Source organism: Colletotrichum acutatum, assembly GCF_030867785.1.
Source record: "Colletotrichum acutatum strain CBS 112980 chromosome Unknown BDZ83scaffold_7, whole genome shotgun sequence".
Taxonomy (NCBI): domain Eukaryota; kingdom Fungi; phylum Ascomycota; class Sordariomycetes; order Glomerellales; family Glomerellaceae; genus Colletotrichum; species Colletotrichum acutatum.
In genome coordinates, this window is record NW_026849001.1 from 155417 (window position 1) to 170247 (window position 14831).

General features: G+C 55.1%; 4 protein-coding genes across 4 annotated transcripts; 2 read left to right on the plus strand and 2 right to left on the minus strand.

The window, feature by feature from the left end:
* Positions 1-1232: 1232 nt before the first annotated feature.
* On the minus strand, positions 1233-5397 carry BDZ83DRAFT_747479 (phosphoribosylformylglycinamidine synthase; the record flags this gene model as incomplete). The annotated part of the gene is made up of 2 exons (XM_060513443.1): positions 1233-3580; positions 3639-5397. The coding sequence occupies 2 exons, from the start codon at positions 5395-5397 to the stop codon at positions 1233-1235; spliced, it is 4107 nt and encodes a 1368-aa protein (XP_060370310.1).
* A 1572-nt stretch (positions 5398-6969) lies between these two features.
* On the plus strand, positions 6970-7969 carry BDZ83DRAFT_747480 (uncharacterized protein; the record flags this gene model as incomplete). Its single annotated transcript, XM_060513444.1, has 3 exons — positions 6970-7133; positions 7197-7418; positions 7474-7969. 3 exons carry the CDS (start codon positions 6970-6972, stop codon positions 7967-7969), a joined length of 882 nt encoding a protein of 293 aa, XP_060370311.1.
* Positions 7970-9285: 1316 nt separating this feature from the next.
* BDZ83DRAFT_647033 (uncharacterized protein) lies at positions 9286-11700 on the plus strand (the record flags this gene model as incomplete). Its single annotated transcript, XM_060510035.1, has 7 exons — positions 9286-9586; positions 9708-9736; positions 9928-9989; positions 10256-10291; positions 10406-10512; positions 10627-10779; positions 10922-11700. The coding sequence occupies 7 exons, from the start codon at positions 9286-9288 to the stop codon at positions 11698-11700; spliced, it is 1467 nt and encodes a 488-aa protein (XP_060370312.1).
* Positions 11701-12361: 661 nt separating this feature from the next.
* BDZ83DRAFT_566694 (methylenetetrahydrofolate reductase) lies at positions 12362-14404 on the minus strand (the record flags this gene model as incomplete). Its single annotated transcript, XM_060503877.1, has 1 exon — positions 12362-14404. The coding sequence occupies one exon, from the start codon at positions 14402-14404 to the stop codon at positions 12362-12364; it is 2043 nt and encodes a 680-aa protein (XP_060370313.1).
* Between the last annotated feature and the right edge of the window lie 427 nt (positions 14405-14831).

Genomic DNA, 14831 nt, shown 5'->3' on the forward strand with positions numbered 1-14831 from the left:
CACCTCCTCCCCTCCCTACCACGCTCTACTGTCCTCTTTTTCCAGTTCTTCAGGGCGAGGGTAGAGACATGTGTGAGTGAGTAGAAACGGTGACAAAGTGGTGTATACGTACACAGCCATACCTACACGTATCTTAACGTTCAGCTGGAAAATATGTACCAGTAACTAGCAAACGCTCCAACTGTGCTACATGCATATATTCAGTATATTTGACCATTGTGAGGGATAGACGGAGGTCCCAGAGACAAAAGTACACGTCCATCAACCTCCTCCGCGGACTTTGCATAACGTGCCTCTCTCCCTCAGATGTGTCCATCTCTCTCCATTTGAGCGGGCCCAGAGACCTAAGCGACAGCGATCAGAGAATATGTCCATCCTGTTTAATCTTGAGATCGACCTGGACAAGAGATTGGCTACTAAGCCCCTTTCTGTTTTCCCTCTTCACCCTGCTGCATGGCTGAGGCCGGAAGCAGGTAAGTCGAGCAGGAAGGATCTTCGGGCCTTCTTTCTCTAATCTCTCACTCTCACTCCCAGTCCTTCATTCCTTCTTGTTGAAGTACCCGGCAAGACTTATGGCCTCGTTTCTTTGCTATGACGAGTGTAGGATACTCTCTCGTCAGTCGAGGAGGAAAGACGACGAGATGAAGAAAAGTGCTACGTAGACATGCCAGTTCCTCGAGGAGAAATATTCATTAACGAATGGAAAAAAAGTCAAAAAAGTCATGCTCGATGAAGTAAGTGACACCTATGGACAAGGACTACCTTTCTCACGTTCCCTTCCTCAATGCTATTTCATTTCCCTTTTTACCCCCCCTACCCTTCCCTTCCAATCCCAAGCCACTGTGTGTGTATGTGTATGTGTATGTTTGAAGTGTTTGTTAAGTACCAATGAAAAAAGTCAACCCGCCCCCTCCTTGTGGGAAAAAAAAAAAAGTGAATGTTTTTTTGTGTGATTTTGTCTAATCCGCTTTCATATCCCATTCCTCCGTCAGTGATGATGCTGCTTCTGCTGCTGTACCCGAGTGCTAACACCACACCTCCCCTTTTTTTGTCTGTCTTTTTCTCACTCATTTTTACCATTCTCGTTAGGTGTTACCAGAAATGTGAAAACGCCCTCTCCCCTTCTGAACCCCCCTGTTCACAGGCATAGAATAGCCAGTGTCAAGGTAGGCAGGCCGACAAGGGAAAAGGTTGATGCAAAGTATTTGAAAAAAAAAAGAAGAAGGAAGAAATCAGCCCACCCAGCGTCTGGCGCTCTTGAACATCCTGACCCACGGGCCGAACTCTCCCCAGCCCTCAACCTGCTCCGTGGGGACGTAGCTGCCGACGTCCGCCATGATGGTCCGCTCGGGATGGGGCATGAGGGCAAAGACCCTGCCGTCCCTGCTCCTGACGCCAGCCACGCCGCCAGGACTTCCGTTCGGGTTGTACGGGTACGCTTCCGGCTCCGCGACCTTGAGGCGGTTGTCGACGTAGCGGAGGGGCACGAGGCCCTCGCCGCTCAGATCCTCGAGGGCGTTGGGGTTGGAGAAGGAGGCGCGACCCTCGCCGTGGGAGACGGCGATGGGGAAGGACGAGCCGTCCATGCCGTGGAGGAAGACGGAGGGCGTGGCAGCGCGGGACTCGTCAATCTTGACCATGGCGAAGCGCGCCTCGAACTGCCTGCTGGCGTTCTCGACGAACGTGGGCCAGTTCTCGGTGCCCGGGATTAACTCCTTGAGACGGGTAATCATCTGACAACCGTTGCAGACGGCCAGGGCGAAGGTGTCGGGCCTCTTGAAGAAGTTTTCAAACTCCTGGCGGGCGTGCTTGTGCTCGAGGATGGACTGGGCCCAGCCGACGCCGGCGCCAAAGACGTCGCCGTAGGAGAAGCCGCCACCTGCCGCAACACCGACAAAGTCGGCAAGAGAGCGGCCTGCGAGGACGTCGGACATGTGGACGTCGATGGGGTCGAAGCCGGCGGCCTTGAAGGCAAAGGCCATCTCCTTGTGACTGTTGACGCCCACCTCACGGAGGATGGCGACGCGGGGCGCCTTGCGGAGGAGGCTGCCGAGGGAGGCCGTCAGGGGCATAATGTTCTCTGACGGAGAGAAGGTAAGGTTGTACGACAGACCGGGGTCGGTCGAGTCGGAGACGATGGCGTACTCGCTGTCTGCGCACGCCGGGTTGTCTCTCTCCCTCTGCATGGCGTACGATGTCCTCGACCACCACTGCTGCATCTCGGCGCGGTCAAGGCTGACGATGGGGGTGTGGCCGCCGTAGCGGATGTTGAGAGTCTGGTTGCCCTTGGGCTGGACGACACCGAACGTGCGGACGAGGCCGGGAGGAGGGCCGCAGGTGGCGAAGCAGCGCTTGAAGTTGGTCTCGTCCTCCTTGCGGACCTGGAAGACGGCACCGAGCTCCTCGTGGAAGAGGGCCTCGAGGATGTCGTTGGGGGAGCCAGACTTGGCGATGCCGTCGAGCATGAGGTCGGCGCCGCAACGGCCGGCGAACATCATCTCGGCGACAGTGGTCAAGAGACCGCCGTCCGAGACGTCGTGATAGGCGAGAACGACGCCGCTCTTGTGTAGTTGCTGCAGGGCATCAAAGTAGTCCGTAATGAGATCCACGTTGCGCACGTCCGGTGCCTCGTTGCCCATCTGTCCCAATGATTGCGCGAGGGCGGAGCCGCCCATGGCCTTCTTGGTCTCGGCGAGGTCGACGTAGATGAGGATCGTCTCACCCACGTCTTCGACACGGCGCAGCTGAGGGGTCCATGTGTTGCGAACGTCCTCGACGACGGTGACGGCTGTGATGATGACGGACATGGGTGCTGTGACGCTCTTTGCCTCGCCAGATTCGCGGTCCTTCCACGAGGCTTTCATGGAGGTAGAGTCCTTGCCGACGGGGATAGAGATCTTGAGCTGAGGACACAGCTCCATACCAATGGCTTGGACGGCCTCGTAGAGACCAGCGCCTTCGCCAGGGTGGTTGACGGCGGCCATCCAGTTGGCTGACAGCTTCACACGATCGAGGCGGCCCAGGATGTCGGCAGCGCCGAGGTTGAGCAAACTCTCGGCAACGGCCATGCGAGCCGACGCGGCAGGAGAGATAAGAGCCAACTGGGGCTTTTCGCCCATGGCCATAACTTCACCAGTGCGAGTCTTGGAGTCAAGGCTGAATGAGGTTGCCGTGACAGCGCAGTCGGCGACAGGAGTCTGCCAGGGACCGACCATCTGGTCACGGATGGACAGACCTCCCACGGTTCTGTCACCAATCGTGATGAGGAATGACTTGGAGCCGACGGCGGGCATGCGGAAGACACGCTCAGTGGCGGCAGCGATGAGGGCAGCGGTGTTGGTAGCCTCAGCAGCACCAGCGGCAGCGAGGGCCTCGGCAGCGTTGAATGCGGGGAGGTCCAACCTGCGAGACTCGACGACACGCTCGAGACGGCGGCCAGGAGGGAAAAGGGCGTTGAAAGGCAGGTCAATGGGCATCGGCTGCTCTGGTGAGTCGCGGTCACTGAGAGTCAACTTGGCGTTGCCTTGGGCGTCCTGGGCGGCGACGGTTCCCACGTCGGAAAAGGGGCATCGTTCACGACCTGGGGTACGGATTAGCATGATACAACAGCTGTGCCGGCATGATAGAGAGGGACTCACGGCAGATGCTGACGAAACGGTTAATGTTCTCCTTGTTGACAAGCAGGACATAACGCTCCTGGGCCTCATTGCACCAGATTTGCAAGGGACTCAAGCTGCTGTCCGCGCTGTGAACCTGGCGCAGCTCGAACTTGCCGCCGAAACCAGCATCCTTGACGAGCTCGGGAAGAGCGTTGGACAGACCACCAGCACCGACATCGTGAATCATGGCAATAGGGTTCTGGTCGCCGAGAGCAGCGCAGGTGTCGATGACCATTTGGGCGCGGCGCTCCATCTCAGGGTTGCCGCGCTGGACACTGGCGAAGTCGAGCTCGGCAGTGGCCTCGCTGGAGTCGTTGGAGGAGGCAGCTCCTCCGCCGAGACCGATGAGCATAGCAGGACCGCCGAGAACGATAGCGTGGGCACCATCGTGGACGTCACCGAGCTCCTTGAGGGCATGTTGAGGGCGGACTGTTCCAACACCACCAGCAATCATGATGGGCTTGTGGTATCCGCGCCACTCGGGTGACTCCTCCTTGCCGACATTGGTCAGGAGAGTGCGGAAGCAGCCGAGAAGACAAGGTCTTCCGAACTCGTTGTTGAAGCGAGCGCTACCGATGGGGGCCTCGAGCATGATGTCGAGACTGCTAGCGAAATGGGCGGGCTTGCCCAGGTCAACCTCCCACGGGGCCTTCTCATCGGGGATCAACAGGTCAGAAACCCAGAAACCGCAGAGACCGGCCTTGGGAGCAGAGCCCCTGCCGACGGCACCTTCATCACGAATCTCACCTCCGGCACCAGTGGCGGCGCCAGGGAAAGGCGAAATGGCGGTGGGGTGGTTGTGTGTCTCAACCTTGACGAGGACGTGGACGACCTCCTTGGTGAGCTTCCAGCTGCCAGTGGAGTAATCGGGGGCCCAGAAGCTTGCAGTCTCACCCTGGAGAACGGCGGCGTTGTCGCTGTAGGCGGAGACGGTGTACTCGGGGTTGGACTTGTGGGTGTTCTTGATCATCTCGAAGAGACTCTTGCCCATGCGCTGTTGATCAATGGTCCAGTTGGCGTTGAACTGCTTGTGGCGGCAGTGTTCCGAGTTAACCTGAGCGAACATGAAAAGCTCCACATCGTGGGGGTTACGTCCAAGGTTCTTGAAGACCTGGACGAGGTACTCAATCTCAGAGTCGTCGAGAGCCAGGCCGAATTGCTTGTTGTACGACTTGAGAGTCTCAACAGCCTTATCGGCATCGGCGTTCTGAACATCGTCACCCAGAATGTCGACAATCTCCAACGGGAATCGCTGGCCCTCAATGAACATGGCGGAAAGATCGGGGCGCGACAGGCCAATTGTTTCAGTCATGCGGTCGTAGACGACATCCTTAAAGGCGATTTCATCGTCAGAGACGGGGTTCTCAAAGGTGAGGGTGATTGCCCTGCCGCGCTCGATACGGTCAATGTTGTCTGCGAGACCGCAGACATGAGTGATGCTAGTTCCCTTTGAGGACCAAGGCGAGATGTTCCGCGGGGTGATGTAGTAAGTTTTTTGGGTATCAGTGTTGGCGGCAATCTGAGCGATTGTCTGGTCGGGCAGGCCGAGCCATTTTGTCAGCTTTTGCTGGACAATGAGGTTGTTGTCGCTGTTCTTGAGGTGAACGTAGTAGACCCAGATGCCGGCAACGCTGACGACCTTGTTCGACGCAGCGTCGAGCTTGTTGATGCGCGTCTTGAGCTCTTCGGCCTGCTTGGTGGTGTAGGCCTCCTGGCCAACGAGGGTAAGAAACTCCATTCTGCCTACAGTGGGCGTAGGACACGGAGAGCGGCCTTCGATCAAAAAGGAAGTCTCGCCCGGCGTTGATGGATGTCGGGTTGGCGATAGAGACAAGTTTTTAGGCGGCGGCATCTTGTGAGTCTTCCGCTCCGAGATGGCGGGGTGATTTTGAAATTTTGGTGGGGCAGCTGCAGATAGGCGGCCGATAATGAAAATTGGAGGCGTTGGTGACTTTTTTTTTTCCTCGTCGACTGGAGGCGCGGGGCACTAGACTTATTTTGTGGCGGTGGAGTGGCTCTCCCGCATTTTGCGCATTCACCGCGACAAATGTCACTGTCACTGCCTTCAAACTACAAACGTTGCCGCTTGACGAGGTCAACGTCCGGGAGTCAGGGGCGCATGAATCATGGCTGATGAACCTCTTTCTACTCGTACCCACGTAGGTATCTGTTTGCCCGCCTCAGCGTTGAAATGGTAAGTGCGCCCGCTGTCGGAACCTTTGTGCCTTACATGTTCCAAGTTGCTACTGTGTGTGGCTGGTGAGCTGGCTTGGGTGTGGCTGGTGGGTTCAAGCGGAAAGAGGCGGCCCAAAATAAATCAAGACAGACGGGACTCAGACGGGAGAAAAGGTCGGTGAGGGCGAACAAGAACCATCCTAGAGACGTCGTGACTAGTGCTTCACTTCTTCGACTCTCGAGACCCATAACTGGTCAGAGCATGTGTCGAATCATGGGTCGACTTGGGGATGCATGACCGAGGGCCAACCCGAGCACAGCAAGGAAGCCAGCCGTTCAAGCTCAGGCCTGCCATCGCAAAATTTCCATCCGATGATGCCGAACTCAGGTCCATCACAATCTGCAACAGTACTCTACCTAGACTTCTGACAGCAAGGACAAATCTAGCGTGCCCGTCCCGTCGTAGCGCAGTAGGTCATCAGGTTTGGCAGGCGCGAAGGTTGTATCTGTAAGGTAAGGTTGTTCAGAATTTCAGGTCGTGCGTGACCTTTCCGCTGCGAGTCCCGCTGTAAGATCGCCCAAACTTTCGGGACGCCGGGACCCTCCCACGTCTCCGTGCGAGTGGCCGTCAGCTGGCGGCACTTCACAACTTTCCTGCTCTTCCGCCCGCGTCCTCCACTCCCGCCCAGGTGCTGAACCCTGTCACTGCCACTCGGGCTCTACCTTCTAAGGTACGGAGCATTCGATTGCCGTACAGAAAAGGGCACTCGGGACATTTGACAAGAGGTCAAAGGCGACGTCAGCAAAAAAAACAAGCAATTCGCTTCACTGGGGGGAACACTGGAAAGTCCATACCTTTCTTGGCTTCAGGACTGATTGGCTCCCCTTATAGCAATACCCATCTTCCATTCTTCAATTTCTTGGACCGGCTTCGACGACTCTGCGATTGCCCGCCCGCCGCGCTCCGCTTCGTCACTTCTTTTCCTTTCGACGCGTCCGTCGTTTCTTGGGACGACTGGATCCGGCTCCTCTTTCCTCCCAACCTCATCCAACTTGTCTTGTGCTCCTGACTTTACTCACTTTCGCTCCAACACCTTGCGCGCCGCAGCAATCCGTACCCTCGACCGTCGCAATCATGCGCTGGTTAACATCTTTTGCGGGCTACCTGGCCCCCATCTTCCTCATCATGTCGCCAGTTCTCTCCTATAGCGACCAAGCCCTGTCGATGCACAAGAACAAGTCCAGCGCAGGCTTCTCTCTCGATATCCCGCTGATTATGCTGGTAGCCTCTCTGCTGAAGTACGTGGAACGCATCTGCCCCGTCTCTTCCGACGTAAGCTGACACCATTCGCGTTCCCACAGGATCTTCTACTGGCCCGGCGCACGATTCGATACTGCCTTGCTCATCCAGGCCCTTCTTATGATTGTCATGCAAGTTATCTTGCTCAAGATTGCTCTGGACCACCGCTTGCCACCATCGGCCAAAGGAGGAGAGGCTGCGACGCCGTTCGCCAATGTCAACGACGGTCCCGTCTTTGGCGCACAAAGACCCTACCACTTCTGGCAGTGGAGGTCGCCCAAGCCGTGAGTCTCTAATCTTGCGCAGCGCACCATGTGCTATGACTAACAGCTGCCATAGGTACTGGCAATTCCTCCTCTACCTCTTCATCGGCTTGACCGTTTGCGAACTGCTCCTCGCGCCCGTGCGACCCGTATACCAAACCTACTCCATGCTCATCGGCTACATTGGTCTCTCGGTCGAAGCAACGCTGCCCCTGCCCCAGATCTTCTCCAATTCGCGATCCAAGTCTTGCAAGGGCTTCCGCTTCTCCGTGCTGGCGAGCTGGCTGATTGGTGATGCCATGAAGATGTTCTGGTTCTTCACGTCGACGACGGAGATCCCCTGGGCTTTTAAGCTGTGCGGCATGTTCCAGGCCGGATGCGACTCGTTTCTTGGTGTCCAGTATCTCATGTACGGAGATGGCGAGAAGGGTGAGATCAAGGAGCACCCCATGTCCCAGTATCCTCAGTACCCTAACGGGGTCTACAAGCCTCCTTTGCCCGAGCACGTCAGTGGCAGGTCCAGTCCAGCCGGCCGAAGAACCTCTAGCCCCTTTGGCAAGGAGTTACGATGAATCGCATTCATCTCGATTGCCTGCTCTTCCAACGTACGATGGTTTTTTTTGGGTTCACGATCTACCGATATGTACGGATACGTCCCGCATAGCAGCGTTGTAAATTCTGAGAAATATTGCAAAAAAGATATGGGAGAGATAGCTTAGACAAGGATTAGAAAAGGAGTTTCAGGGGCCAACAATCTAGGGCCAATGGTAATTGTCGTGGGACTGCAGGGGTTTGATGAGCGAACGAGAGCTCAATCTTCTCTAGATGGTGGCCAATGTCGTTATCTAGCGTTAGTGAGTACTTTGCTGGCAGGTTTCCCAGACGGCGTTTGGCATCACGAATGGCGTAGGAATATTGTTCTGGGTGACTCATATTCATCTGGATACCCGATTTTTAAAACACATGCTTTAAAATTCTATTAGCATTCATTCTGATTTGATGGACAAGTATCGAGCCCAGCGATTAAGTCGCTCCTTAACTGGGCATCACCAAACATCGCCAATACCCACGAGTTGCAGAGGCTCCCAACCACCCACTTTTCGAGTTGGCCACCCAACTGACGACTGCCGTACCACACCATCATCGTCAAATCCGGTCTCAAGACGATTGACAACTTGAAGAGCTCAAGTCCAAGATTGGCTTCTTCTGGATAATCGAAAAAAAAAGAAGAGGAAAAAAAAGAAACACTCACTTTATCCCTTATTTTTTTCTATCCCTCCAATTTCCATCTCCTACGCCATATCGCAAGTTCTTTTGTCTGCCTTATATTCCATCTCACTATTTACCCCTTCACCCGGCCAACCAGCAAGGAATTTCCCAAATCGTCGAAGCAGCTCTCCGGGCACCTAAACCGACGTTAAAACAATCCGCAACTCGATATCTCGGCTTCAAGGATTCAAGGAAGGAAAAAATCCGGGGCCTTGCCGGACGATCTGTCAACTTGCATTCTAAGCTGATCTGAGAAGCTCCGTCGCCGCGCCTTGCGCATCAGCAGCATTCATCCCGGTTCGGTTTCTGGCTTAGTGCTTGGGTGTTCCTTGTACTGCATGAAGAGCAGTCAGAGTTGAGATCTCATAAAGGACAGTCTACGTCAAGAACTTTTCTGTTTCGCGGCTTATTATTTGTCTTGACAAAGAGCTCGGCTAGTCTGGCCCAGGCTGGAGACTTAGACGGGCCTTTACTCAAGGTAAGCAAGTGCAGTGTATTCCTTACTGTCCAGAGATTGTCAAGAGACGAGTGCTCTGTAATAAATTGGTCCTCCTGGTTTGAACCTTCATCAGTCCATCCAGTGGACCTTCGCTTTCCATTGAAGGTTGCGAGAAGTAGTATGATAGCCTTGCTGTGGATTCTGCTTTGGATTCTGCTTCAAGCCGGCGCTGGTCTTGAAGCCTGCTTTCCCGGTTTCCGTCTTAGACGCACGTCAGTCATGGAAGGAGAGCAGAGGACTTGGGACAGCTTCACCAAGAGGTGCTTCACTTCTCCGGGTGATGCCATTGTCGTTACCTACACAGAAGCATCCCCTTCTTCTCGCTATATCCCACGCATTGCTACTGCCTACAGCAGCACTCTTTACCAACCTCCTTCAAGCATTCCCACCTCTGAGCTGCATTTGGTCTCGCAGGATTTACGTTCAGACAAACTCTATATTTTCCACCTTCCTTGGCTTTTAGTCTCGCATACTTTTATACGCTTGGGCTGACTGGCTGACCTGTTTAGTCTGAATACTGCCTTGACTACCGTACTCGGTAGACACGCAACTGCGGAACGTCATTCCTCGTGTAAGTCGATACAGCTGAGCCTCTCTTTCCCCATTGGGCCCGCCATCGCCTTCTGCACTTCAAAGCAGCACATCCTTCCATAGGCGCAACCTCACTCTTCTGCCCTCACCTCGCTCGGCCTCATCTATTCACACTCTCTCCTCTTCACCTTACACTCAGTGCCAAAGCTGACATCTACACACATACTTCAGAGGCACACAGCAGCTGCCAACAACATTTGTAAGAGACTGAATCAAAACAGCCGTCGCACTCAGTAAGTATACCGATTTATCACCCGAGATTCCTCTCTGTCTCCAATCTTTGGAAAAAAGTGCAGAGAAATTGTCGCCTGCCGCGATTGCCTTTTCACCTTTTCTTACCACTCTACCTTCCTTTTTTCTCTCTGAGCTCTTCCTCCTTCCCGCAATTAACCCACCTCCGCGCTACCTACCTCACTTGACCCCTCGACACGTACCGAGCTTCTATCTTCTACGCCACAACACTCTCAACATCCACCCAGACCTAATCCTTCCATCTTAGGCCACCCACGAACAGAAAGTCCGCCATCATCAACAGGTATATATTCACTCGATCGTCACTGATCACCTCTTCCACTACGCTACATTCCTTCCTCTTCTCCCTCTGACCCTTCCGTCGACCAAATACTAATCCGTCGATTCCCTACCTTAGATCGCAGACCAAGATGGCTCCTGCCAACTTCAAGACCTACGAGTCTCAGGCTCGACTGCTTCGCGCCATCGTGGCCGCTCACTCCGAAGTCAGATGGAACTACAAGGGTAAGAACTACGCGTGTTTCCTCTCTTTCCATTCAGCCCAATAGTCCTTCTTCGTCTGTCTCGATTTTCCTTCTTCTTTTCACCATGGTCGACGTCATTTCTGACGTACCGCAGATATCCAGAAGTTCTACGGTTCGGATATGACCAAGGACGCTCTCAACCATCGGTTCAGAGCCCTCAGGAATCAAGGATTTGTCCTGCGGGAAGCCGATGAGCAGGGTGTGGATTGCAAGGCCATCCCCGTGGACCTTCCCAAGGAGAAGAAGGGTAACCGTTGCCTCTGCTTCTACATTCATTCCCTCGCTTTCATCCGTCACAATTTCCTGGCTTCTTTCTTTCTTTACATTTCTCGACTTCGCTACCTTTTTACTACGATTTTGACAAGGAGTATACTGACATGAGAAAACAGAGATTGCCAAGTTCTTCGGCGAATCCACTGCCGATGGCATCCAGTTCCAGTTCCGTGGCATTAAGAAGGACGCTGAGTCCCTTAAGCAGACTGCCAACAGTGGTGGTAACCCCGCCTCTGTCTTGACTTTCACTGGCGGTACTAGCAGCAACGTCTCGACTCCCCGCAAGCCCCGAACCCCGTCCGGTGCCAAGATCCGCGCCTCGGGCGGTGGTCGTTCAACCACGGCCAAGAAGACCATGCCGATCAAGACTGATCCTATATCTGACGATGACGAGGAGGGTAGTGATGCCGTCGACTATAACGCGCTCGAGGACACTCCCTCAAAGACTCGCGTCCACAACGTCATCGACGGCCGTGTGACCAAGAACAGAGCCACTCCTCGTCGCAGCGCAACGCCGAGCCGCGCCGCTACTATCGCTGCGGCTGCAACTATTGCACAATCCGCTGCCGTCGACCTCACCACCTCCGATAGTGAGGTAGACACTCCCAACAACGCTTCGGGCTACGAGCTCCCTCCCATTGCCGAGGCCAAGCCTGCTGCCGTCCAGCACCCGTCCTTTGAGGAGGCCGTTTCTCAGCATCAGACCATCATCCAGCCCGCCGCCGCCATGGCCAGCTTCACCGGAAACGACAGCTTCTCGCAGTCGATGGATGCAGCTATCTTCAATCCCATCAACAACATGAATGATGAGTTCAACTTCAGTTTCGCCGAGAGCATGGTGAACTCCAACGGCGGCTACGACTCGTCCTTCATGGGAGCCGACGGAGAGATCTGAGCTGGCTTTACATTGGCGTAGCGAAGAAAGACTTAGGACCCGGAGTATCCCGTGGTCTGCTTTCTTTTGCCGCTGTTCTGAACTTTTTCCACGTCGCGGCATCGATAACTCCTCTTTGCGGACTGGGCTTTTGGCGTTGGGCTTGGACTATTTCCTTTATCCTGGATGGATATCAACCACGGGTAGCATGTACAAAACAAAACGAAGGATACCGAAGTGGGCTTTTCCCTATGCGTCTATAGATAGATGGATCTTTTCTCACCGAGCTCACAGAGCTATAGTGCGTGGAAGAGATTCTCAATGAGATACCAAGGCACTAGGCCGACTTGATTTGCACATCTCGGCGTCGCGTTTCTGCCGTGACTACAGACTTCGTGGTGAAGATTGCTGTAGCTTCATAGTACATGTTCAACTAAGTACCGGTACCCACCTGAAGTTGTCTATTGCATTCATCTCTAGGTACCTATTTGGCACGATCGAGGGGATTTCACAATGCACTAAATCTAACCTTGAAGGCAAGAACTGACGGGTATCTCCTCTTTCACTCATGACTAAGGGGTAATCGCAACTATATAGAAGAACCAAACCCTTGTGCACTTTACTATTTTTTCCCTTTGCCCTTTTCATTTTGATTCTTTTATCCTAAATACGTTCAGCCTCCTCAGGTCTCCTTCTCACCCGACAACAACTTCCACAGCGCATCCCTCTCGACGTAGTCGTGGTGTATAATGTTGACGAGCCAGTACTCGGAGCCTATCCGCTCCAGCAGCGCCTCGCTCTCGCTGCCCTTACCGTAGACCTTGGCCCACTCGCCCCAGATCTTGAAGGCCTCCTCGGCCCAGGCACGGAAGCTGACCTCTTCGATGATGGTCGGGGTGATGATCTCCTTGCCGGGGAAGACGCCCCACGTGACGGCGTTTGTGCTTGCCTCCGTGCCCTCGAGGACGAGGCCGCCGCTCGCGTCCGAGGAGACAAAGTCGCCGGCGCCGTTGGCGGCGTAGAAGCAGATTGTGTTGTCTGTCACCTCGTTGAGGCGGGCGACGAGGCCGGCCCAGTCCGAGGAAGGAATGAAGAGCTCGACAAAGGCCTTTTGGAAGACGAAGCCGTGTTGGGGGCCCCAGCCGAAGGTCAGGTCGCGGGAGGGGATGCCGTTGACGGCGGGCTGGGAGGCGACGGTCCACCAGCCGCGGGTGTTGAGATCGAGGAGCTCCTGCTGAATGATGTTGGACTCGGGGAGGAGCTCCTCCTCGGACCAGGGGATGGCGGCGAGCTGGCCCTTGATGTGGCGGATGAAGAGGTTGTTAATGTCCTGGACCGTCTTGGGGGTGCCCCAGAGGCGCATGGCCTGCGTCACGGACATGTGCAGGCTAACGCCGTAGCCGTCGATCTCGCCGTAGGCGGGGGAGCGGGCATCACCCCAACGGCCGTTGGGGAAGTCGTCCCATGTCGCCTCGCGGCCTACTGCACCGACGCCCTCGGAGATGGCGAGGGTGTTTGCGCGGGTGTTGACGGGCTCTGAGACCATGAGGCCGGCGGTCGTCGTCTCGTATGCGGGATTTGAAGCTGAGCCGGAGACGATGATGCGGTTGTGTGGGTCTGAGCCCATTGAAGATGGCCGTCGACCGTTGGAGAGGGTGCGGGTGGCCGGGTGAGGTACGGGGGACAGGCCGTTGAGCTGGACTGCGGGGACGGCGACGGGTACGGGGATGCCCGGGCCGTCGTCGATGATAGCTTCTTCGTCCTCGATCTTGGGGTCGGGAATGAGGCCCGTCCGTTCGAGGATGAAGGACACGGCCTTTTCGAGGTTGAGGGTGTAGAAGTGGAAGCCCTTGGGACCGGGCGTCCTGCTCTTCACCTCCTTGACCTGCTCGACGAGCTCGCTGAGGATGTCGACACCGACCTGCTTGACCTTCTCGTCGTCACCCTTGGCCGCATCCAGTCGGGCCATGAGGTTGTCGGGGATCTTGGCGTGGCTGAGCTTGGTCGTCCGCTTGATCATTTGGTAACTCTGGATAGGCATCAAGCCGGGGAGGAGGATGATGTTCTTGAAGGCGCCGCTGGGGTGTTCTTTCAAGACTTTCTCAAAGTTTTCGTACGCCTTGATATCGAAGAAGAGCTGGGTCATGATGAAGTCCGCACCGGCCTGGACCTTGTCAACCAGGTACGGGAGGTCGTGCTCAAAGCTCTGTCCCTGGGGATGGCTCTCATCTGCGTGGCCCTCTGGGTAGGCTGCGACTCCTATGCAGAAGTAGTCGCCGTAGTTCTTGCGAATGTACTTGACCAGGTCAACGGCCCAGACGAAATCTTCGGCATCATCGGTCTCAGAGTCCTCGGTATCGCGGTACTCGTTCTTCCGCGGCGGATCACCTCGCAGGGCGAGGATGTTGCGGATACCCAGGGCCTTTGCGTCCTCCAGGGCCTTGTCGATGAGCTTGCGGCTCATGTTTGTGCATGTCAGATGAAGACAAGTGGTGAGGCCCAGCTCTCTCTGGCATATCTCGGCCAGCTCCAGAGACTTTGTCGAGGTAGATCCGCCGGCTCCCCAGGTGACGTTGACGAACAGAGGCCTCAACGCCCTCTCCATTCTATCCAGACGGTCGCGCAGGTTAGAAAGACCCATGGCGGTCTTGGGCGGGAAGAACTCCAAGGAGAAGTAGTTAGCGTCTGCCGGCAGAGCGGCGATCTTGTCCGTGATCTTCTCCATCTTGGGGGCGACGAGTTAAAGCTCGTTTACTTGAAAACTGATGCGTAAGATGGAATATTGGGTTTGTAAGGCGTTTTCCTCCTTGATTGTGCGTTTAGTGAAAAAATTACTCGGCGTTTAAGACCGTTTGAGATTCCTTTGTCGATATCAGACCGCCACGGAGGGGCAGGGCGGGGAGACGAGTCTTGGAATTTGATACCGCCTGGTAACGTGGGGAACTTGGGGATGAGGAATGAGAAAATGAGTAAAGGGATTATAGAAGACTCAATCGAACAGAGCTCCTTGTCTCAGCGGACAGAATGTGACGTGATTGGCTTGCTTGCGCTGTCGTCATTCCCCTAGAACAATTTGGATGTGCACCCGCGAAGATATTCAAAGACGCGGGACATTGAAAATGATTTTGGCGGGGCAGTTTCTTTTTGGAGAT